General features: G+C 40.1%; 1 protein-coding gene across 1 annotated transcript in view; it reads left to right on the forward strand.

Annotated features, from left to right (window-relative positions):
• The window catches only part of LOC124253369 (ras GTPase-activating-like protein IQGAP1), a 168804-nt gene that overhangs the window by 43476 nt on the left and 98719 nt on the right, over window positions 1–26609 (forward strand). Inside the window, 7 exon segments of the mRNA XM_046687119.1 lie at window positions 6913–7025; window positions 7028–7065; window positions 9055–9132; window positions 10331–10407; window positions 11695–11762; window positions 15195–15286; window positions 20091–20112. Coding sequence (XP_046543075.1) covers window positions 6913–7025; window positions 7028–7065; window positions 9055–9132; window positions 10331–10407; window positions 11695–11762; window positions 15195–15286; window positions 20091–20112 — 488 coding nt within the window.

Here is a 26609-nt window from a genome sequence, read left to right on the forward strand (position 1 = left end):
CATGGCTGTAAGTTTATCATACTTCTCTGCTGTGAAATCTGTGTGTATGTCCCGAAATTGTTTGTCTCTAGTCTCACTTTCCTTCACGCGTGAAGATGTGGGTTAGAATTGATCTTTAGTAACCCATGCTTGTCGTCAGAGGCGACTAACGGGATCGGGTGGTCAGGCTCGCTGACTTGGTTGACACATGTCATCGTATCCCAATTGCGTAGATCGATGCTCATGCTGTTTATCACTGGATTGACTGGTCCAGACTCGATTATTTACAGACCACCGCCATATGGCTGGAATATTGCTAAGTGTGGCGTAAAACTAAACTCACTCACTTTCCTTCAGGCATCTCAGACTTACTGTTGATATCTTGATGTTTGCAGCAGATCTTATGTGTAAACAGTGCTTAATACAACCATCCTTACAGTCAGAGGAAAGGGACTAGTGCTATTTATAGATCACATGCATCTAGTTTTATGTGGTATAATAAAATCCGTTTGTCTTATAGACACACATTAAATGGAATTATATTCCACTCTGATGAGAGGTAATTATAGCCTGTGTAAATGGGATATAGTGAGTCAAGAAGCTGGCTGGCGGTATGTAATATATCTGTGTCACCAGATCCTCACATCAGGCTGCTATGACATTTACAAGAAGTTATCCCATGTGCTGCGTACTTAGCAACACAATGGAAGGGCTATCAAAATAAGAGGTTGTAATTTCAGATATAATCCTGAATGCATGATGTAGTTTTCCTGCCATGATGTTTCTTCTTGGTTTTATGGCTGCCATGTAATTTAATCTATTTTGTTTTCACTTTCCCTTGAAGTGCATTTCTTGTTTGTGTGTGCTGTTGTCAGAATCTCTTACCAACAGTATATTACATGACGGTGATAAAACAATATATTATTGATGAATCACTCCATAACAGGATATATCTGTTCTCAACATGTGTAATTTGGCTTCAGCCATTTCATGTTGCAAGTTATGTAAAATATTGAAAATGTCACTGCAGAAGTTTGTTAAAGAAAGCAGAGCAAAAGGGTTTTGTAATTTTTGAAATGCCAGTGGACCCGTGTTTTGTTAGAGTCTTCAGCGTAACATGTTCAAAGACTCTCATTATTTATTCAGAGGCACTTCAGTATAGTAAACCGTCCGAGTGTATTATTACTAGGTTAGTGTTACGAACATTTTGCAAAGCATATATACAAGACTACCACGGAAATGTGGATTGAAGATACTGCTAGGATCATGACTAGGGTGCAATATTTACACATGAACTTTCTGATTGTGTTCAAGAATAACCCAAAGCATCTAAACACCTTTATCCAAATTAACATAGAGCTCTTGTTTAATATGAGATTGTCTGACAGTTCAGACACTGTTTTCTTAGGTCCAAAGACATAAAAATATTCTTTCCTGATCTTTTAGGATAAAAGTGGTATTTCTTCATGTGTTTGTCCATCTGTAAGTGAGAACCAGATAATGTTTGTGTTTCTGTAACTGGGGGTGCACAGATTCAACATGAACATTGTACTGGCAGGTCATATTTCGATACAAAATGATACACATCTATATGGATGACATTTCAAACTTGGTATTAACTGTTTATACTAACTATTTCTGTGTGCTCAAGTGGTCTCAAGCCACTGGTTTATAAATTAACTTGTGTCTAATAAATAATGTTTTCATCGGATTTCTTTTCATTCACTTTCAAGATGGAATATATCTACAAACTTCGCTAGTGTAAAGCTTGTTCAGAGTCATGTTTTCTTTTTACTGTCAAGATATGTCCTTGAACAGCTTGTTAAATGTAAATATGGCATCCTGCCTTATCTGTATTTTAGCAAATCGTATGGAAATATATTTCTTCATTCCTTGTGGCTTTACAGTTTTTGACCAATTACTAATTAAATGATTCTACTTTAACCAATTATTACAATCTGTAGTCAAATATTGTTTTCACAGATCAGTATATATCGATCAAATGCTGGCATCAGACATGCCTGAACTCGTGGCTGCTATGAATAATGCACAACAAGTGTCTACATATTTTATTGTTAATTAGACATGTATAGCGCTGTTGTGAGTTTATAGGATACACTTTGGGCGATCGAAGCTGATACAAACTGCTACATCTCAGTAGCTTTATTAAACACGTCTGTCATAGTTTACAAATACCCAACAGACAGTAAACAAGGGAATACAAATCTATTGACTACCCACAGAACTCTCAATACCGAAGGTTGTGAGTTAATACCCATGGACTTACAGCATTATCTAGAATCACTTACCAATCATGCATATAATCTTTGTTCAAAAGGTCAGAAAGTTAAATATGGTTGTCATATTGTAAAACATTTATCTGGCCATTATAAATCATTTCTATTGTATTATGTTTTGACTTGTATGCAGTTAGTTCTGTTTTGGCCCTCTAATGTGTGTTTTGACACATCTCTATATCCTTTAATGTTCACACGAAATCACTTCAAGCAAGGTGAGATACGAACACTGTTTGGAAATGTGTGTCCTTACTACCTCATTTTCCCATGATGCACTTGGTTCTCACTCTTACACCTGCACCATATAAGGTCACCTCTCCTACAACAATTGTTGCCGTATGTATTGAGGAAAAGGCCAGGACGTCCATTAAACAGTGCTAAGCATTCACTTCTTATGTATCTAGACTACATTGAGACTGCTTTTCATGAATAGGGGGATTGTCTCAAAATCTATCAGATTTATTTTTTGGGGTAAAAGCTCCCATGTGGTTTCCTTGAAGTTGTAAACTTTGCCTGAGTAAGGACGAAGGAAAGACAGGTGTAGGTTCAGGTTCGGTGTGAGACTGCCTGTTGACAGTGTAAGGAAGGGGACCTGTTGGGGCAGTGACACCCCCACCATGATGATGGGGGATATTTCAATGTTGCGGATGTTTGTGTTATGGTGACAGAATATTTTAGGGATTTACATGGAATCCTGTATTTGAGGGTCCCTGGGACTCATACTCTTAATTTTCAGGGGTCATGGACAACAAAATGGGGGTCCCAGACACTTAAATATTATTATTAATACTGTTATTTTATTGTGTATCATGATCATCACATTGTTACAGTAATTAAATTGCAAATAATACCATAATCCAGCTAGTAGCAAACTCAGTGATAACTTATTGTCACTTGATTGGAATTTTTATGAAAAGTATTTGGATTTTTTCTGCGTCCCTGTGGACACGCTAATAATTTTTTTGCGTCCATTGTCAATTTTTATGAGTATAGGATGCAGGAATTTGCGTCCTGTAAATCTCTGATGCTTGTAGATTACAATTTGGTTCTTGTGGCAGGCAGCTTATTTACCTGGATACCATTTTAGATGTTAAAGGTTTGCTGGTGTCCAGGAGTCTTGCTGGTAGAATACTTTGTGTCATTTCGGGGGTTTGACTCTGTGTCTTGATTGTATGTCGCTATAGTCTAATGGTGTTTTTTGTTGCTCATTGTATCAATCACTGGATTGCCTGGTATCTTTACAGGCTGCCAACATGTAGATGGAATATTGCTGAGTGTGCTGTTACAACAACAAACTAAATGTCTCTTTGGGTTGAGACATCCATCTATTTTCCTATAAGTATATTGTGATTACTTGTTTTTAGCCAACAGTCATATATGAATTTAATTTTGTTGATGGCAATGGCATTCTCATGCTGAACACAACAGACTCTGTGTGTGACTTGACATTTCCTCGGAAGGAAAGATGGCTGAAGTTTCCTTCTGCTGGCCCAGTATTGCACAAACAAGTCAAGACACTACTGTTAGCTATTTTTGAACCAAATCAGGGATTGAAATAGTGCTTGATTTGTGAGCTATGGCACGATAAATAATGAAATGGCACTGATGAAATGTTTTCAGTGTGCCCTGGCGGCACAACTAATATTATAACAATAAACCTCACCATGATGTATTTAATAAAAAATGCTATAATTTGAGAAACTGAAATGATTTATAATCTGTATTGTCACCCCATTAAACTGTTTATTGGTGGGATTCTCAATATCACAGTTGAACTTTGGCGTGGTCATTTTAAATATCAGTATGCATAACAGTCAATCCTGTTTTGGATGATAACACACTGATGGGTATGTATCGGTATATGTCCATAGATAAGCCTATCTCATGCATAAGCCCAGGGGGCGGGCAGTGGGGTAGCCTAGTGGTTAAAGTGTTCGCTCGTCACGCCGCAGACTCGGGTTCGATTCCCCACAAGGGTACAATGTGTGAAGCTCATTTCTGGTGTCCCCTGCCGTGATATTGCTGGAATATTGCTCAAAGCTGTGTAAAACCCAACTCACTCACTCATAAGCCCAGGTACTACCTAGACCCTTAAAATCAGTATCAAAATGGTGTGTCTGAACCACCAACCTTCGTTCATCTTCTCTGTGTGATCAGTCGTCGGAAATAGGGTGTCAACAAATCCCTAGTCAGGGCTCCAGATAAGGGCCATATCGGCGTATGTACGGATACAATATATGCACGATACGGTAGGAAATAATTTAGAAAACGTAGCAGATACACACCACAGCAATGGTGTACAGTCTTAGAATCATTTACAGACGTATTTATCTGAAAAAGTTTTGTTTTGATGTTTTTCTACCTGTTTACAAAAGAGTACTGAGCAGCAATGTTGTGGTGCATAACGAAACACAAGATTACTGGTACTCCATTAAATCCATTCTGTACTCTAAATGTACTCTTAAGTGTTTCCAGTACTCCTATATTATGAAAATAAGGAGTATGTACTCCTGATGTTGAAAAATTATCTGGAGCCCTGCTAGCGAATCACTCAAGTACTTCCTGTTGTTACACTATCTTGTAATAAAACATGTTCTTTTCATATCTAACTTTGGTTTGTAAATTAGTTTATTAAATTGACTCAAAATGGCTCTCAATAATGTCTATATTAATTGCCGCTACTACACTACTTGTGTCCCTCTAATACTTAAAACTTCCGTTCACCTTATTCACAGCAACCAGAATCATATTAAGTCTTGTGATGTTGAAGAATAATGCTGTATTGTCAATGTTTAGAACACGGGTCTGTTACTGTTGTCATGTATCTCTTTGCACAGTCCAAATAAAGAGGATCGTCAAGAAGTATGTGCTGTGGTCAGAAATCTGCAAACTGATTTGATTGACCTCTACCTGATGGTGACATGGTAGTCCACAAGGAACCACTAGCACTTCCTTGGGTTTACTGGTCTTGAACAAGCAGACTAATGTCAATTTCAAAATGACCCAACTGAAGGTCCGGGTTAGAATATTGATCTTCAGCATCCCATGCTTTTCGTAAGAGGCGACTAAAAGGATCGGGTGGTCAGGCTCGCTGACTTGGTTGACACATGTCATTGGTTCCCAATTGCACAGCTCGATGCTCATGCTGTTGATCCTTGTATTGTCTGGTCCAGACTCGATTATTTACAGACGGCTGCCATATAGCTTGAATATTGCTGAGTGCGCCGTAAAACTAAACTCACTCACTCAATTTCAAAACACTACAAAACAGTTTATCATCAGAATAAGTGAAGCTTGGTATGTATGCGACTACCAACCTATGACGGAGATGAGTTGTATAGATATTTGTTTTGATTCCCAATTTAGTGTAAACCATGAAATATGTACTAGGGCTGCAACTAATACACTATGGCTTAATATGATCTGATATCATGAATATTGGGTATCAGAATCACGAATAATTATTCACATGAATACAATATTGTAGTTTAGTGATTGATGTACAATATGGAATGCCCATGTTGACAGTTTTGATTTGTCACAGCAATAACCAGTGATCTCATGACACTCGAATTTGGTATGTAATAGTTATAGTCGACAGTACCATGTGCAGTCTTGGCAAACTAACATGACTTGCACTACTGCAATGCTAGTACATGTTCCATTCTTGCATATCTCACTTTGGAAAGGACATAAGGGTTCAAGTAAAACATGCTCCTTAAAAAAAAATTTCGCTAATATTCGGTTCTAGTGACCACTTAATAGCGAGGAATTGAATTCATGAAGGGCTATGGTTGATTCACCCAAATATGCGAGTGAATCGTTACAGCCTAGCAGTTTCTGTATTATCTCAGCCTATATTTGTGAAGAAATGGTTTGTTGTAATGAGTGAGTTAATATTTACCGTCACATCGGCAATATCTTCTTGTAATGAAGATGTAAGTAGTCGTAAAAGTTAGCCTTGCTCAAGGCTGTACTGGATGCTGACCCCTTTAGATGTAAAGTAGTTCAGTCCACCAGAGGGGCAAGTTTAGATAAGCAGACAGTACAAGGATTGCCAGTCTGTTGGAGGAATATTTTATTTTTTAGAAATTATCATTTAAACTATTAATTATTACCTTAGAGACTTGTGCAAGTCAAAAAAAAAAAAATAACATGGTCTGTTCCTGCAGCTGCAGTTGTGTTGTGTTGGTTGTTTCAAAATATATTCATATGTCAAGAAGGATTCATTGTCATTGTTATTAGAAGGAATTTGCTGAAAAAATCGTCATTCATCATCAAATTGTGGTTAGAACAATAATCCAATTGGACGTGTAACCAGTTCGAAACAAGCTAACGTGTGACATTGCACTGAGTGCTGGATAACAGAACAGATGCATGAAGATGCGGGTTAGGATTGACCTTATGCAACCCATGCTTGTCGTAAGAGGCAACCAAGGGGATTGGGTGGTAAGGCTCGTTGGCTTGGTTGACACATGTTATTGTTTCTCAATTGTGTGTGCTGTTAATCACTGGATTGTCTGGTCCAGACTTGATTATTTACAGACTGCTGCCATATTGCTGGAATATTAGTGAGTGTGGCGTTGAGCAACAAACTAACGCAAACAGTCCAATAAGATGGGTGTGTTTGTTTCAGATGGATCCAGGCCTGTATCAATGAAGACTTGCCCCCAACAATAGAGCTGGAGGAAGGACTACGGAATGGCGTCATTTTGGCCAAACTTGGACGCTTCTTCTCACCACAAGTTGTTTCAAGAAAATATATGACAGAGAACAGACTCGCTACAAGGTAGAGAAATGGATTTTGTTCAAAGTTTTCAGTTTGATGTATAGGATCTCAAGAAAGTAGTAAAGATTTGCAACTACAATCAAACTGAAGCCCAAATCTAATAAAGATATTTCAGTCTAGAAAGATCGGACAAAAATAACTCAAATACTTGCACAAACAACTGCTGAACATCATGTTCAAAGAAAGTTTATGCTGACAGAAGTAAATGGTTCAGGCACAGACTGTTAAGAGATAGTAATATCGTCCAAAGAATTCTAATTTCTGGTCAGCTTCGGAAATATTTATCAGCTATATTGATCAAGCTGTGGGGATATGTGACTATTGGGTGATAATTTATTTGAAATGCTTTCACCGATGAAACAATAGCAGAGTATATCAACACCTCTCTGTTGTGGACATTGTTTGCTTGTCGTCAGCCAATGGCCAGGGAACTGTCAATATGATAGGGAGGCTGGGGGGACAGAGTTGGGACTGCTAGGCACCTGTATTAGGCCAAATAAAATAAAAAATGTTGTGGTTCCGAACTTCCGATTACACCTCTTTAAAATTTAGTGTAGGTAGGTCGGATTTATTTTTTTACATATTTGTTTTGGAAGTAAAGTACAGGCTAATGACACATTTAACAATGTGTAATTGTTTATTCAATCAAGCTTGCGGCCATCATACCGACTTTCTCCATCAGAATGACATATTTGTTGGTGCCGGCAAAAAACAATGGTATCTGAAAGCTTATTTTATTCATTCCGCTTTAAAAAAATTAAGGGTCGGCACCAGAATTCAATGGTCGGTTGGGTAATCGGAACTACAAAAAAACATTTAGGCCTTACATGATCATCATTGCAGGGTTTATAGTATAGTGGAAAGTGTTCTCGGTACAGTAGGCCAATCTGATGTACCTGGAACTGATAAATATGTAAATGACATCACCTAGCAGGAAATACTTTAATCTCTGTACAGGGGTACATTGTCTGCTTTGTCAAACAAAGTAACGTTCCCAATAAGTTAGGAGTTTACAGAGGTGTATGGGATAATTGAGACAAACGTGATAGACAGACATGATAAATGGTGAGTAGGGCTACTTCATGGAGAGAAATTGTGACAAGAACATTGATTATTGCTAGAATGGGAAATCATAAGCAGATTATTGGCTGAGGATGTTTCCATATCATAAATATGAAACATTAAAAGGATGAAATACTTGTCTATTGCTTGTCAAAGACTCACATTATACAAATTCTTATTCTAAAATATGTGATGTTTATACTATGGAAACATACTCAGCAAAAATTTGCAGTTTACTGTACATTCATGTAAAGGACAAGTTAATTAGGGTAATCACAGTGAGCAGTGATACAAGATTTACAGCCGATTCACTTTTGAGATGTGTATGATGATGAAAATTTAGACAATGAACCATGACAATGTCTGGCTGAGCAACATTGCTTCTCTTAGGCTGCTCCAATTGAGTGTAGGTTCCCTGTGTCCTGTTCTCAAGTTACCACTGTGGATTCTGGGTTTGAAGTAATTCCCCAGTATCTTCTGCTTGTCCTACTTGAAGGGGACCGCCTCCGTGGTGTAGTGGTTAGAGCGCCCGCCCGGAGAGCGGAAGGTCGCGGGTTCGATCCCTGGGCGCGTCATACCAAAAGACGTTAAAGTTTGGTACTTGTTGGTCCCCTGCCTGGCGCTCGGCGTTAATGGGTACAACAAGGACTGGTCGGCTCGGAGTCAGTATCATGTGTCTGAGTGGGGTATTCATGCTTCACTGCCGCATGGTATCTCAGTGGGCTAGCACTATAAAACCAGCTTAAGTCTGGACTAGTACAAGCAGCCGCACATACACATACACATACACACGCATGCACATCGTCATATGAGTGAAATATTCTCAAGCACGAGGTTAAACCCCATTTCACCTCACCTCACCTCACCTCACCTCACCTCACCTCACCTCACTTGAGGGGATTTGTTTGACAACACTTACTTTCACAGGCGAAGGGCCTCCACTTCCGACACACAGACAATATCAACCACTGGTTTGCCGCCATGACAGAGATCGGATTACCACAGGTAAATACAATGAAATAGTTTGGTCTTTCATTATGTCAGGTAGCCATTAACTTACCAGACAGCAAGTGTAATTACCCATTGCAGGATTTATAAGGTAATTGGGAACTGATGAATGTGTAATTAGGGTGCTGTATTCAGTGAGTGAGTGAGTTTAGTTTTACGCCGCACTCAACAATATTCCAGTTATATGGCGGCGGTCTGTAAATAATCGAGTCTGGACAAGACAATCCAGGGATGTTCAACATGAGCATCGATCTGCGCAATTGGGAACCAATGACATGTGTCAAGCAAGTCAGCGAGCCTGACCACCCGATCCCGTTAGTCGCCTCTTACAACAAGCATGGGTTACTGAAGGTACATTAGCTGTATTCAGTGATACTATTGTGATAGTGCTGATGGTGTGCATTGTTAGAACTCAACTTTTTAAAGCACAAGCAATAGACTGCTTGTGATTTTTAAGCTAAAGTTATTTCAATAAGCAAAAACATCAAAATAATTCCAAAATCAATAACCTTTATTTTTCACAACCTTAGCTAAACATGTTAAGTGATGACGCACATCAACTGTCAAGTCAAAACTTTAAACTTTAAACTAATCAATGATGTTATCCTAAGCATGTGATTGGCTGTGGAATTTCTGTGGATTTTATGTTTGGAATCCCTCATTAATTGTCATCAATAAATAAAGGGGAGTAACTCCAAACTGAGTGTGACGATGTTTTTATACGACCAAACCGAGTATGATTGACAATGTTTTTATCATAATTTTTCTGATTTTATATCAACAAAAACATGTTAGCCTTCATTAAAAAATTGAACGCTATTATGAATTTTTAAATGCATTTAGCATATTAGGGTATGTTAATTTCAACCATTGGTGTGTAAAACCCATTTCACTCACTCCCTCAAATGAACTTCAATGCTGATAGCATTCAGAAAGATAAATATTTCTTTGAGTAGGCCAACCCTTTGCCTTCTTGAAAATATTCTATTTGGTTATCTAATTTATGATTATTTAAAAAAAATGAAATGTTGATTATAGATTATTGTGTGTGTATTTTGATATGAATGAGCTATGCCTCGTGATTTAAAAACCGTATTTAATGTTACACGTTTTTACACCATACCACTGTTTGAATCTCATCCCACACAATTTTGATCAAATGGATCAGTTATATCACAATTATTGATTTTTGCAGATATTTTATCCAGAAACAACAGATATTTATGATAGGAAAAACATGCCACGAGCTGTCTACTGTATACATGCACTGAGGTGAGTTGGTTCCCAGCCATGTTGAGCAGCATAGACTTGCTGGGGCTGTTGGTTGTAGTAGACTTCTTGTTTCAAACGTTTTACTTTTGAATGAACTTGTTTGTTACTGGTATAACTTTACATAGTTTTACTCAAAGAAGTTATATATTGCATTTGTCAAAACCAGTTTTCAAGCAAAATCCTCAATAGACGTCACAGTAACTAGTTATGACATTCTTTAAGTGTCAATATCGGACATGATTGTTGAGAACAGGATCCTAAACATGGCCAATGGTATACATAGTCGTTCGCACTTGGGAACGTTTTGGTGCAGATGCTAAAGCAGGTGCTCTGACATGAGCAATACACAAATATATACTTCTATATGCACATTGTGTGAGTGGCAGGTGCCATTTTCATGAACACTCGGTTTCAGTGATCCCTTTGTAATATTTTCATGAACACTCATGTCAGTAATGCCTTTGTAATATTTTCATGAACGTTCGGTGTCAGTGATCCCTTTGTAATATTTTCATGAACACTCGGTGTCAGTGATCCCTTTGTAATATTTTCATGAACACTCGGTGTCAGTGATCCCTTTGTAATATTTTCATGAACACTAGGTGTCAGTTATCCCTTTGTAATATTTTCATGAACACTTGCTGTCAGTGATCCCTTTGTAATATGTTCATGAACACTTGCTGTCAGTGATCCCTTTGTAATATTTTCATGAACACTCGGTGTCAGTGATCCCTTTGTAATATTTTCATGAACACTCGGTGTCAGTGATCCCTTTGTAATATGTTCATGAACACTTGCTGTCAGTGATCCCTTTGTAATATTTTCATGAACACTTGCTGTCAGTGATCCCTTTGTAATATTTTCATGAACACTCGGTGTCAGTAATCCCTTTGTAATATTTTCACGACTCATTTGCCTTTTATGCCCATGAATCTGAGACTGATTATCCCCTGGATTTGACGTTACAGTAAGCTGTGTTCATAGCGAAATGCCTCTATAGTCCTGGATTCAGAAGTGTATATGAAAAAATAACCATTCTGTCAATCAGTTCGAAATAAAATCATTTGCGGATGAATTTATGTGGAAAGGTTATATTTTCAATGTTACTAACAGAATTTGTATTACATTTTCTCCCAATATGCAGAAAAAAATATTTCAAAATGTGAAAAATGTATTGTTGGATACTGTTAATACCATGTAGTCCAGATTATAAGAAATAATTAGTTGTCAGACAAGCACAAGATGAAGAGATGACAACATGTGTGATCTGTGACTTGTTTGTTTCAGTTTATACCTGTTCAAGCTTGGTCTAGCACCACAGATACAGGACCTCTACGGAAAAATCAACTTCACAGGTGTGTACAGATAAGCACATGTGCTTAAACAACTGACATACAGTCAGTCAGACTCATTTGAGTCTGTTTCAGGGAGACCCGTGAAGGTCTAGGTTAGAATATTGATCTTCAGTAACACTTGCTTGTCATAAGAGGTGACTATCGGGATCGGGTGGTCAGGCTCACTGAGTTGGTTGACACATGCCATCGGTTTCAGGGAGTCTGTTTCAGGGAGACCCGTGAAAGTCTGGGTTAGAATATTGATCTTCAGTAACCCTTGCTTGTCGTAAGAGGTGACTACCGGGATCGGGTGGTCAGGCTCACTGACTTGGTTGACACATGCCATCGGTTCCCACATGTGCAGATCGATGCTCATGCTGTTGATCCCTGGATTGTCTGGTCCAGACTCGATTATTTACAGACCGCCACCATATAGCTGGAATATTGCAGCGTGCGGCATAAAACTAAACTCACAAACTCACTGTTTCAGGGAATCAGTATCCAGATATCGGGTCTGGACACATTCACTTCCGAACTATATTTGTAGGAGGTTAGGCCACAATGAATGAACTGTCAGCACCTGACTGGACATGGTAGCAGACACCTGCGCACATGTGAGGTTGTAGTCATTACAACCAACACATGAAGCTGTGTTCTCTCCATACTTGATCCATTTCATGTGCGATATGATGAGTACAACCGCACATGTAAATTATACTTGTTGACAGCTAATTTAACATATAATGCTTATTAAGTGTTTCGATGAAAATCTAATAATTAATTTATTGTGTCCTTAGAAAGCTAAGCCTAAGTAAAAGTGGCATTGACTTTGTTATCAATCAGTTTCCTTAGTCTTTATGTTTAGATAATCCAGGGGAAAGATCAGCCGTGCCCACAAACAGATGACTGTTTTCTGAGGCCTGATAATATAATGAACGGGGCATGTTTAGTGTTGTTGTGCTAAGCAGTGTTACTGCTTCCTCGTTGTTGTAACAGTGTTTTCAGTTTAATGATTTAATCAGCAGTCTGTGAAGTTTTGTTGTTGACATTTTCCTTTTAAGAATCAACATAAAATATTTTTATTTTGTTATAAGCGTACATTAGTTGTGCATACTTTACATAAATCCTCTTCTTCGATTTACCAAGTATGCACGCCAGTTTTATATCCTTTAGGGAAGTAGTATGTAATCTCCTTCAAATGCTGATCCCTGACAGCTGTGCTAGAAGAGATTTAGTACATGAAAAACATTGGTTACATCACAAAGATAGGCGGACATGTGCAGGGCACACATGGCAGCCATTTAAACATGTATTGTTGAGCAAAAAAAAGAAGAGTTATTGCTTAGCCTTTGTGTCACTCTGTTGTTTTGTGTGCTGATAAGATTAAACACTGCAAAGAGGAACATGGCGAGTGAAATCACATCCTCATGTGACTAGAACAGATTTGAAAGCCATTTAGACAAAATGACTTTCACAATAAAACTTGGGAACTGTCAGTACATAAGTAGGATTGCAGTATAATTATGATTGGATAAGAGGGTGCAGTATTGATGTGATAGAATATAAGCTTGCTGTATAATTACTATCAATAAACTGATTTTGTAAATTATGTATTGAATGTTGCCATGTGGCATTATGGAGGAAGAGCCACATGGTATCTTTAGGAGCTTCGGAGTCTGCCCAGGCCACTTTATTGGGAGTTACTGAATATGTAAAGCACATGATATACAGTAATGATCTTTAGGCATGATAGAATAGTTACTCTTACTTCATGGCATCCTTACAGTCACTGTGACCTCTTGGCATTATAGCAGCTGCTGTCACCTGATGGTATTATAGCAAGGTTACTATGACCTGATGGTATTATAGCAAGGTTACTGTCACCTGATGGTATTATAGCAAGGTTACTGTCACCTGATGGTATTATAGCAAGGTTACTGTCACCTGATGGTATTATAGCAAGGTTACTGTCACCTGATGGTATTATAGCAAGTTTACTGTCACCTGATGGTATTATAGCAAGGTTACTGTCACCTGATGGTATTATAGCAAGGTTACTATGACCTGATGGTATTATATACCCGTGAAGGTCCGGGTTAGAATATTGATCTTCGGTAACCCATGCTTGTTGTAAGAGGCGACTAACGGGATCGGGTGGTCAGGCTTGCTGACTTGGTTGACACATGTCAGTGGTTCCCAATTGCGCATTTCATCCTTGGATTGTCTGGTCCAGACTCGATTATTTACAGACCGCCGCCATATAGCTGGTATATTGCTGAGTGCGGCGTAAAACTAAACTCACTCACTCACTGATGGTATTATAGCATGGTTACTGTGACCTCGTGGTATTATAGGATAGTTACTGTGACCTCATATTATAGCAAGGTCACTGTGATCTCATGGTATTATAGCTAGGTCAGTGTGATCCTATGGTATTATAGGAGAGTTACTGTGACCTCATGGTATTGCAAGGTTACTGTGACCTCATGGTATGATAGGAGAGTTACTGTGACCTCATGGTATTATAGCAAGGACAATGTGACCTCTTGGCATTACAGCATAGTATGCATTTATTATTATGAACATGTATTCTAATAAATGAATACACAGTCATTTAGTTGGTTGGTTTGTTGCTTAAAGCCGCACTCAGTAATATTCCAGCTTTATGGTGATGGTCTGTAAATAATCGAGTCTGGGCCAGAAAATCCAGTGATCAACAGCATGAGCATCGTTCTATGCAATTGAGATAAGATGACATGTCAAACAAGTCAGCGAGCCTGACCACCTGATCCCATTAGTCACCTCTTACGACAAGCATGGGTTACTGAAAACCAATTCTAACCCGGATCTTCACAGGTCCAATTCCATTTAGAAAGTGGTCATCTTAAACATATGGTATATTTTGGATTACAATTTCTCAGTAAAGTACAGATTCCAGTACTCTTTCTGAATGAGACCCATCCTTGATTTGAACCTACACTGTCAGAGACTAGCACCTAATCACCTGCACACAAAGTTTGAATCTTAGATGGGACTCTGTGGTTCTACTGAGAAAGTGTCATCCCAAATATAATTAAGTTACATTTTACATTTTTTCAATCTTTTATCAGTGGGAATTACGTTCCAACTATAGGTACACAAAATATGTGATCTGGACGACCAGTTTTCGGACTTATATTGTGTGGAAACCACAGTGGCTGAATTGGTTAGATCGCTGACTTTGTGTGCTGGCAATTAGGTGCCTAACTCTGAGATTGTGGGTTCGAATCCTAAATGGCCCTCAACCCCCAAAACTAATTGAATCTGTACTCTACTGCAGGTGTAATCCCAAATATAACATGTCACATATATTCTTATAAACTATGAAACATGATCTGTGTGAAGTTAGTAACGGTGAACCTGTACTGAATGCAAGAATTGTCATCAGCTTCCAACATGGCCGATATGTTTCAGAGGAGGAAATCAGCGCCATGAGGAGGGAGCTGGAGAAGTATGGGATACAGATGCCAGCCTTCAGCAAGATCGGCGGTATCCTCGCCAATGAGGTGATTATTGTAATGTTTTATTCCTTCATGGAAGTTGCAACATTCATTCCAAGGTTAAATACAATGTCATGTAGCGTTACGTAGACGCCATGTTTTTCTATATCGCCCCCAAACGAGGCTCTCTATGATGATCATGTGACCATATACTGAAGGGCTATAAATAGCTTGCATAAACTCATTACATCTCTCTTCTTTTGATGTGAAATTTAACGTATCTTGTTATCACTACAGCTTACGTTGTTTCATGTGATAATCAGCTCGATGTCATCATGTTTGTAACTTGAAGGGAATACAGTTCTTTGGCACTCAGGAGTCATGTTGAACTTGAATTGTCTTTGAACTTAACACAAACTTTTTGTACTTTAACAGAGTACACAACCTAATAATGCTGCATCAAACACTGTGCAGTTACGAGATAAACATATTTACAGTTCATGGATACACATTATATTTGAACTTTTAGCGGGTTTTTTAGTCATCGTATCTTGGGTTGCTTTTCATTGTGTGTGGCATTAGCTGAGTCAGCTGTGTTAGTACAGGCGTTGTTGTGTTGGTGCTGATGGTCAGTGTTGTGTTGTTGCTGCTGATTTTGATCTGGTTGTATGGGGTGATTGGCCTCACCCTCTTCTGTGAACATACATCTCTTGATGGGATTAGAGAGGTGTCTGCGGTTTCGGCGGTAGACCTTGTCATCTTGTGTTCGGACTAGATATGATCTTGGGGTGTCCATCTGTTGAACTATTCTGGCTGGTTGCCACTTGCCTGAGGGGGTTTGCATGCGAACAACATCATGTCCTTTAAGAGGTGCACAAGCATGTGCCTTCTTATCATAGAAGAGTTTTTGTTTCAGCTGTTTGTCGAGTAGTTTCTCCTTGGCATCCGAGCAATTAATGGTCTGGGACTGTAGCGGTTTGTGGGTTGCTGGTAGGATAGATCTGAGGCGGTGACTCATGCTCATTTGTGCTGGTGATGCTATGTTGTCAATTGAGGTGTTCCTGTACTCCAACAACGCTAGGTATGGGTCTTGTTTATCTTGTTTGGACTTGGACAATAGTCTTTTAGCAGTTTGGACTGTTTTCTCTGCCAGGCCATTGGATGCTGGGTAACCTGGGCTGCTGGTGACATGGTTAAAGTTCCAGGCTTTAGAGAAATTCTTGAATTCATCAGAGCTGTACTGTGGGCCGTTATCTGATTTGACTACCTCCGGGATGCCATGATGAGCTTCTGGATCACTGTGTAAGATTTTTTGTCCTGGAGACTTGTGACTTCGAAGAAGCTGCTGTAGTAATCCACTGCTATGATGTAGTGGCAGCCTTCTAGTTGGAATAGATCTGTGCCTATCATCTGCCAGGGGCGTGATGGTATTTCATGAGGTTTGAGTGGTTCTTTAGGGTTTGACATTTGGTTTTCTTGACAGATTCCACAGCTTGAGACTAGGTCGTCTATCCGGGAGGACCTTCCAGGCCAATATAATACATCTCGTGCACGCCGTTTGGTTTTCTCCATGCCCATGTGTCCAGTGTGTACTTTGGAGAGCATTTCTTTCCTCATTGTGCTGGGTATCACTATTCTGTCCCCGCGAAAGAATTAAGCCTTCTCCATATGACAGCTCATCACGTACTGACCAGAAATCTGCGACAATTTTGGGGCAGCTGGACTTGTCGTTTGGCCATCCAGCCTTGATGATCTGTGTAAGTGCTGTCATTTGTTTGCCTTCACTTGTTTGTTCCTTGAGTTCTGTAAGTCTGTTGTCGGACACTGGCAAGGATGATAGGACCATGTGTATTTGTGTGTCCAGATCTTCCATGTCTGACGCTGTCTCTTTCAGTGGTTGACGTGACAGTGCATCAGCAACTGGTATTTGTTTCCCTGGCTTGAATTTTACCTCAAAACGATACTTCTGTAGGCGGAGTAACATTCGTTGAAGTCATGGTGGGGTCATGGCCAGTGGTTTCTTCATGGTTGACTCCAAGGGCTTGTGATCAGAGGGGACGGTAAATTCCCTGCCATAGAGAAATTGATGGTTTCTTTCCACTCCAAAGCATATTGCTAACAGCTCCTTTTCAATTTGAGCATAGTTTTGTTGAGTCACCGTTAGTGTCCTTGAGGCGTACGCCACAGGTCTATCTTCCTGGAGCATGACTGAGCCTAACCCATATTTTGAGGCATCCACTTGTAGAGTGACTTCTTTTTCTGGGTTGAAGTACTGGAGTACTGATCCTGGTTTGCATGACAACATGGTCTTGAGATGACTGAAGGCTTGGTCCTGTGTTGCATCCCAATGCCACGCTGCGTCTTGCCTTGTTAACATCCTTAGGGGTGCTGTGATGTCAGACAAGTTTGGCACAAATTTGGCTAGGTAGTTTGCCATTCCGAGGATAGTAAGCAGTTCCTCTTTGTTGGCCGGAGGATCCATATTGACGATGGCAGTGACTTTCACTGGATCTGGCATAAGGCCTTGACTTGTGAATTTGTGTCCGAAGTAAGTGACTTCATTCACCCCGATGACACACTTGTCTTTGTTCAATTTCGCCCTTTCACGTGATCGTTGTAATGCTGCTTTGACGTGAGTATTATGTTCTTCTAATGTCCGCCCATAGATGAGGATGTCATCTGCGATTGCGTCAACACCATCAAGGCCTTCATATGTTTCGTCAACTCGCTTCTGGAATACATCTTGTGCTGAATGTAGACCAAAGGGCATTCTTGTGAACCTGTATCTGCCATAGGGTGTGTTGAAGGTAGTCAACATTGAGCTCTCTTCTGTTAGTTTTATCTGCCAGTATCCACTGCGGGCATCCAGCTTGCTGAAGTATTTGCAGCCTGCAAGTTTGGATATAACATCATCAAGGTTTGGAATTCTGTGGTGTTCCCTTTGTACTACTTTATTAAGCTCCTTGGGATCAAGACAAATTCTGACCTTGTTCGATTTGGGCTTTTCAACTACTACCATGAAATTCACCCAGGGGGTTGGCTCGTCAACTTTGATAAGGACGCCTATGTTCTCCATTCTTTCAATTTCTTCTTTTACTTTGTTTCTCAAGGCAACAGGTACATTCCTCGGGGCATTGACAGCTGGTAATATTTCTGGGTTCGTGCGGATGCTGTGTTCACCTGGGAATAGTCCTAGGCCTTCAAATACATCTGCATATTCATCCATTACTTCACGTTGTTTGTCAACAGTACAGGGAAGTTGGAGTATGTTTAGTCTCAAACATGTCTGTAGACCTATTATTGGAGGGCCTTCAGTGTCCAGTACAATGAAATCTTCAGCTGATGTCAAGTTCTTGTGTGTGCAATCCAGTGTTACTTTCCCACGCTTGCCTTGTATCCTGATTCCACCATATGCAAGGAGATTGGTAAGTGTCGGTTCCAGTGCAGTGGTTTTGTTTATTTCCTTACTTTGGTAAAGCTTTTCAGGAATTATATTCATCATTGCACCTGTATCGATTTTGAAGTTTACTTCACTTGTGGTATCTTGTTGTCTCAGCTTCAGCTTCACGAAAGCTTGATCGTCATATTTGACTTCTTTACCTGTGGTGTCTATGGAATCTATGTACAGTTCATCACAGAAAGCTGTATCATGGATCTGATCATGTGTATTGTAAGTGCACTGGTCTTCACTTTGTTCGTCAAGTATGTGTATTGCTTTTGCATAACAGACCTTTTCAAAATGACCCCATTTGCCACATTTCCTGCACTGGTGCCTGTTTGCTGGGCACTGACTTGAGGAGGCATGTGATCTATTGCCACATCTCCCACATGCATCAGACTGGGTGTACTTGCTTTTAGGCGTTTTACTAATTTCAGTTTGACCTTGATCCTTCTGATATGACCTTGTTGACCTGTGGCGCTGCTGTGCCATGGATTTCTTCTTTTCATTCATTTTGTCCATCCCAATGCTGTTGATAGACTTATTTTCACCCTTGATGCTTTTAATTTGGGCCTGTGCCAGTTCATGTGTCTTTGCTATCTCGATTGCTGATGTAAGTGTTAGTTTATTGCCTTCACTGATTAGTTTTTCTCTGATCCGGTGCGCATTCGTTCCTAACACAATTCTATCTCTTACTTGGTCATCAGTTTGGTTGCCGTATTCACAATCCCTCACTAGAAGCTTGAGTCCAGTGATGAAGTCGTCCAGTGTTTCGCCGGGCGCTTGATTTCTCGACAGAAATAGGAATCGAGCGTGAATCCCGTTTGACCTTGGTTTTACATACTTCTCGTATGCTTCATATACTTTATCCAACTTTTTCTTGTCTTCATCACTGATGTTGAGTGTGTTAAAAATGTCTCTGCCCTTTTGATTCACCCAAATTAGCAAGAAACTTATCTTTGCTGTTTCACCCTTGCCACTGAGAGGTCCGGTGAACATGAGGTCAACATGCTGACGGAAACGCCGCCAGTTTTCATGGATATTTCCAGACTCCCAGTTCATCTGAGGTGCAGATACTCCACTAAAATCCATGCTTGTGCGTTCGTCTCTACTTCTGACACCATGTAATGTTTTATTCCTTCATGGAAGTTGCAACATTCATTCCAAGGTTAAATACAATGTCATGTAGCGTTACGTAGACGCCATGTTTTTCTATATCGCCCCCAAACGAGGCTGTCTATGATGATCATGTGACCATATACTGAAGGGCTATAAATAGCTTGCATAAACTCATTACAATTATCTACATCAATGTCATCAGGCGAACCTGACAGCATTTTGTTTCATTCAGATCATTCTGATCAATTCTAATTCATCAAATGGCTCTTGTCAGACATGTCCTCTGATCAGCTGATTGTGTTTGTGTTACAGTTGTCGGTGGACGAGGCAGCATGTAAGTAGTAATTACCTCACTCACTCAACCCATCTCTCACCTCGCTGCTTCTATTGGATGATACTACCTGTAGATCTTGGGGCTAGTTGTGGTGGGTGTACACCAAGTGTTGAAGTAATTACCTCACTGTCACTCAACCCATCTCTCACCTCGCTACTTCTATAGGATGATACTACATGCCTCTTGGGGCTAGTTGTGGTGGGTGTACATCAAGTGTTGAAGTAATTACCTCACTCACTCAACCCATCTCTCACCTTGCTACTTCTATAGGATGATACTACCTGTAGATCTTGGGGCTAGTTGTGGTGGGTGTACATCAGGTGTTGAAGTAATTACCTCACTGTCACTTTACCTATCTCTCACCTCGCTACTTCCACAGGATAATACTACGTGCAGATCTTGGGGCTAGTTGTGGTGGGTGTACATCAGGTGTTGAAGTAATTACCTCACTGTCACTCTACCTATCTCTCACCTCGCTACTTCCACAGGATGATACTACCTGTAGATCTTGGGGCTAGTTGTGGTGGGTGTACATCAGGTGTTGAAGTAATTACCTCACTGTCACTCTACCTATCTCTCACCTCGCTACTTCCACAGGATAATACTACCTGCAGATCTTGGGGCTAGTTGTGGTGGGTGTATATCAAGTGTTGAAGTAATTACCTCTCTGTCACTCTACCTATCTCTCACCTCGCTACTTCCACAGGATAATACTACCTGTAGATCTTGGGGCTAGTTGTGGTGGGTGTACATCAGGTGTTGAAGTAATTACCTCACTGTCACTTTACCTATCTCTCACCTCGCTACTTCTATAGGATGATACTACCTGCAGATCTTGGGGCTAGTTGTGGGTGTACATCAGGTGTTGAAGTAATTACCTCACTGTCACTCTACCTATCTCTCACCTCGCTACTTCCACAGGATGATACTACCTGTAGATCTTAGGGCTAGTTGTGGTGGGTGTACATCAGGTGTTGAAGTAATTACCTCACTGTCACTCTACCTATCTCTCACCTCGCTACTTCCACAGGATAATACTACCTGCAGATCTTGGGGCTAGTTGTGGTGGGTGTACATCAAGTGTTGAAGTAATTACCTCTCTGTCACTCTACCTATCTCTCACCTCGCTACTTCCACAGGATAATACTACCTGCAGATCTTGGGGCTAGTTGTGGTGGGTGTACATCAGGTGTTGAAGTAATTACCTCACTCACTCAACCCATCTCTCACCTCGCTACTTCCACAGGATAATACTACCTGCAGATCTTGGGGCTAGTTGTGGTAGGTGTACATCAGGTGTTGAAGTAATTACCTCACTCACTCTACCTATCTCTCACCTCGCTACTTCCACAGGATAATACTACGTGCAGATCTTGGGGCTAGTTGTGGTAGGTGTACATCAGGTGTTGAAGTAATTACCTCACTCACTCTACCTATCTCTCACCTCGCTACTTCCACAGGATAATACAACCTGCAGATCTTGGGGCTAGTTGTGGTAGGTGTACATCAGGTGTTGAAGTAATTACCTCACTCACTCTACCTATCTCTCACCTCGCTACTTCCACAGGATAATACAACCTGCAGATCTTGGGGCTAGTTGTGGTGGGTGTACATCAGGTGTTGAAGTAATTACCTCTCTGTCACTCTACCTATCTCTCACCTCGCTACTTCCACAGGATAATACTACCTGCAGATCTTAGGGCTAGTTGTGGTGGGTGTACATCAGGTGTTGAAGTAATTACCTCACTCACTCAACCCATCTCTCACCTCGCTACTTCCACAGGATAATACTACCTGCAGATCTTGGGGCTAGTTGTGGTAGGTGTACATCAGGTGTTGAAGTAATTACCTCACTCACTCAACCCATCTCTCACCTCGCTACTTCCACAGGATAATACTACCTGCAGATCTTGGGGCTAGTTGTGGTGGGTGTACATCAGGTGTTGAAGTAATTACCTCTCTGTCACTCTACCTATCTCTCACCTCGCTACTTCCACAGGATAATACTACCTGTAGATCTTGGGGCTAGTTGTGGTGGGTGTACATCAGGTGTTGAAGTAATTACCTCACTCACTCAACCCATCTCTCACCTCGCTACTTCCACAGGATAATACTACCTGCAGATCTTGGGGCTAGTTGTGGTAGGTGTACATCAGGTGTTGAAGTAATTACCTCACTCACTCAACCCATCTCTCACCTTGCTACTTCTATAGGATGATACTACCTGTAGATCTTGGGGCTAGTTGTGGTGGGTGTACATCAGGTGTTGAAGTAATTACCTCACTGTCACTCTACCTATCTCTCACCTTGCTACTTCCACAGGATAATACTACGTGCAGATCTTGGGGCTAGTTGTGGTGGGTGTACATCAGGTGTTGAAGTTATTACCTCACTGTCACTTTACCTATCTCTCACCTCGCTACTTCCACAGGATAATACTACGTGCAGATCTTAGGGCTAGTTGTGGTAGGTGTACATAAAGTGTTGAAGTAATTACCTCACTGTCACTTTACCTATCTCTCACCTCGCTACTTCCACAGGATGATACTACCTGCAGATCTTGGGGCTAGTTGTGGTGGGTGTACATCAGGTGTTGAAGTAATTACCTCTCTGTCACTCTACCTATCTCTCACCTCGCTACTTCCACAGGATAATACTACGTGCAGATCTTAGGGCTAGTTGTGGTAGGTGTACATAAAGTGTTGAAGTAATTACCTCACTGTCACTTTACCTATCTCTCACCTCGCTACTTCCACAGGATAATACTACCTGCAGATCTTAGGGCTAGTCGTTGTAGGTGTACATCAAGTGTTGAAGTAATTACCTCTCTGTCACTCTACCTATCTCTCACCTCGCTACTTCCACAGGATAATACTACCTGCAGATCTTGGGGCTAGTTGTGGTGGGTGTACATCAAGTGTTGAAGTTGTCCTTGAAGAATCAGACCATGGGGAGACAACACGTCCCAGTTTATATTGAACTACCACCCGTCAGTTGCAAGAATGAGCTAAGGAATTTCAAACATAAATAAACACTTGGCATTTTGTAATGAAATCATTGCTATAGTCATGTATATACACCTCATGTTTCTCCTGGGATAATTTCATGTGTTTCTAGATGTTATTTGTTCTTTGATAAGTTAGCATCACTAGTAAACAAACAAGTATTGTTGCCTTTTGATGTGTTTTTAATAGTGGCTAATTCAAATAAATGGCACTGCCTGGAGGCTTTGTGTTGTCTCCTTGCCACGGCTGTGCCATGTGTCACACACCCTCCACTGAGGATAGGCACAATATATCAATACATAAAAACAATGGCTTCTTGAAAAATCGGCCTAGTGTGATACAGGACAGTGACCAACTCTAACAGTGCTATAACGGGATGTGGTAGAAAGATGGCATTGAAGGTACAGTAAAATACCTTTATAACGAACTCCAAGGGACCACTGAAATTAGTTCATTATATCCGTAGTTCGCTATTCACTTTTTTATCCCCTGCAACGCATTTTGCGGGGGGTATTAAAATGGACTCCGTCCGTCCGTCTGTCCGTCCGCCCGACCGTCCGTCCGTCCGTCCGTCCGTGCACATTTGTCTTTTCCGGAGCAGAACTCTAAAACCGTTCAATATTTCTTCACCAAACTTGGAACATGCTTGGATCTGGTGGTGTACTGGTGCCTTTTGGTAGTTTTGGAATTCTGAATAAAATATTTTTGGCGTTTCCATGGCAAGAAGGTCGACTTTGACTGAAATTGGTGGTAGTGCTCTTTTCCGGAGCAGAACTCTAAAACCATTCACTATTTCATCACCAAACTTGGCACATAGATAGATCTGGTGGTGTACTTGTGCCTTTTGATAGTTTTGGAATTCTGAATAAAATATTTTTGGCGTTTCCATGGCAACAAGTTTGACTTAGACTGAAATTGGTGGTAGTGCTCTTTTCCGTAGCAGAACTCTAAAACTGTTCAATATTTCTTCACCAAACTTGGCACATAGATAGATCTGGTGGTGTAGTGGTGATAGTTTTGGTCTGAATAAAATTTTGGTAGTTTTGGCAACAAGTTTCTTGAATGGCAAAATATTGGTGGGTTGTGCATTTCCATGGCAACAACTTGTGCCCTTTCAGTTTTAGAATTCTGAATAAAATATTTTTGGCGTTTCCATGGCAACAAACTTGTGAAATTGTGGTTGTGCTCTTTTCCGAGCTGAACTCTAAAACTGTTCACTATTTCTTCACCAAACTTGGCACATAGATAGATCTGGTGGTGTACTTGTGCCTTTTGGTAGTTTTGGAATTCTGAATAAAATATTTTTGGCGTTTCCATGGCAACAAGTTTGACATAGAATGAAATTGGTGACAGTGCTCCTTTCTGGAGCAGAACTTTCAAAACCTTTCAATACTCTCCTTCCACTTTTCTATATACACACATAAATATTTGACATAATCATAACTCGTAGACATAATCATGAAGAGTATTTTGCCATTGAGGGGGATATTGATGACTTTGTCTTCTTGTTATATGATAATATAAGGTTTATTCGGGACTTTTAAAACAGTTCATTGATAAATTGACATTATGTAATGTAATCACACATTCCGAAATCTAAAAAAGAAAACATGAAGGTTAAAGAATATGAATATTCTTTTTATTAGACGTTATTATTTTGGAATAAAACTGCGTTATAAATAGTACTAGTCTTTTTAAATTATATAATCTTTAAAAAACCCACCAAACAATCGTTTGCATTGTTTGTAAACAAACATGGCCGCCGTTAGGCTAACCCCGATCAAGGTCACTTACCTAGTTAAAGTTGACGGTGACCAAATAGGAAGAGTGATAAGAATTTTACAGCCCTTGAATTCCCAAAACCTGTTTGTTCTTGAAACTGAATTCGGGGAAATAGAAACAGCAAGATACCGACTAAAGATGTTATCTGAAAGTGTAACATTTAGTAAGTCGGACACGGCGTCCATGCCATCGAACCAGAAAACAGCTCCTTTCTTACCGGAATCAGTGCTAAATGTTCTTCAAGATGACATTTGATATCCATGCATTCCTAATTAATCTGAGAGGTTGGTCCCAGTAGCCGATGCAGAGATTGACACATTTCATAGACTCGGATTCCGACTAGAGTTATCCTTCTTGGAACTGCTGTACTCTACTGAGACGAGAGTGTAACATGCCTTCCACAGAACAAAATGTTGTTTTATCTTCAAACTTGTTGAGTTTCTTGACAGAAAACTTTTTCTAGATGTATTCGTGGGATGGTTGTCTTTTAGATTTCCCAACTTTTAACCGTTGACTTTCCCAAAAATTGACAGGTTTTTGCCAGAGTGTTTCAACACTACACCGTCACCCGTCACTAGAAAACACGTCAGTCGTGAATGAACGATGTTCCGTCGCATTGACTTGATCGAATAAATGTTTAGCTCTTATTAAGTTCAATGATATATTTAAAAGATCATTTTTATCATATTAACAAATGTTAATTAATTATTCCAGGCATAATAATTTTGTTGTATTTTAAAGCGATTTTATGATGTACTATTTCCATAGCAAAGTTATGTTATTAACGCTGGAGAAGTTAGGTTTAATACACGCGCATGAATACGAATCTGCTGTTTAAGGTCAAGTCCTGTCTCGGGGTGGTTTTTATTTCGTGGCTCTTCCTTTTAAATTACATTATGGGTAATAAATAGAATAACCAGCGAGTGCAGTGATTACGGGAAATATGCCCTCTTTAAAATAATGTTCAGTGCCTGCCAAGGCTCGGCACTGTGAACATTATTTCAACTCGGGCATATTTCCCGTAATCACTCGTACCTCGTTGGTTATTCTCTAAGTCTGCACCAGTGTATGTATTGTGGTAACTTGACTAGTAGAGCAGGAGACCACCATCTGCATGGACAGGGGTGGAAATATCCCATTGCCCGATGCCCCAGTCCAGTGGTTTTTTTGTTGGGCAAGCAAATTTGTATATCACACTGTACCGGTGTCCAGTTGACTTTCCAATATTAATTATGTTGTTTATTTAAAAAATCAACAAGAAAATCAGCCAGTATAGTGGAAAAATTATCAGAGCAAGTGATTTTACATGTGCCACTGTACCGGAGTACACTAGCAATTTTAAAGTTATTTCCACCCCTGAATGGAGTGGTCAGCCTGGTCACCAGACATCAGGCCCATTAAACACACGGGGTACAAGCCTCAGATCGTCCACTGACTATTTCCTGTTCTTCTGGTACCTCTGGAAAAACTCCTCAATGCCCTTTCTGAAGAGTGGATCCATCCAGACACTTATTGGAAGCATGAGAAGATGTTACCAGGCCATGAATCACATGCACGTTACTGAGAAATCTGGCTTTTTTTAACAATGAATTTGATTCGTGGTATTTCAGTTAAGGGCAGATAATCTCATTTGACAGGTGATCTGACTGATTATTGTTGGTTTGCATTTTGTGGCACCTGACAGTTGATTTTGGTCCATTAAACAGGTCT

Source organism: Haliotis rubra, unplaced genomic scaffold (genome assembly GCF_003918875.1).
Source record: "Haliotis rubra isolate DU_JTF1 unplaced genomic scaffold, ASM391887v1 Scf54, whole genome shotgun sequence".
NCBI classification, from domain to species: domain Eukaryota; kingdom Metazoa; phylum Mollusca; class Gastropoda; order Lepetellida; family Haliotidae; genus Haliotis; species Haliotis rubra.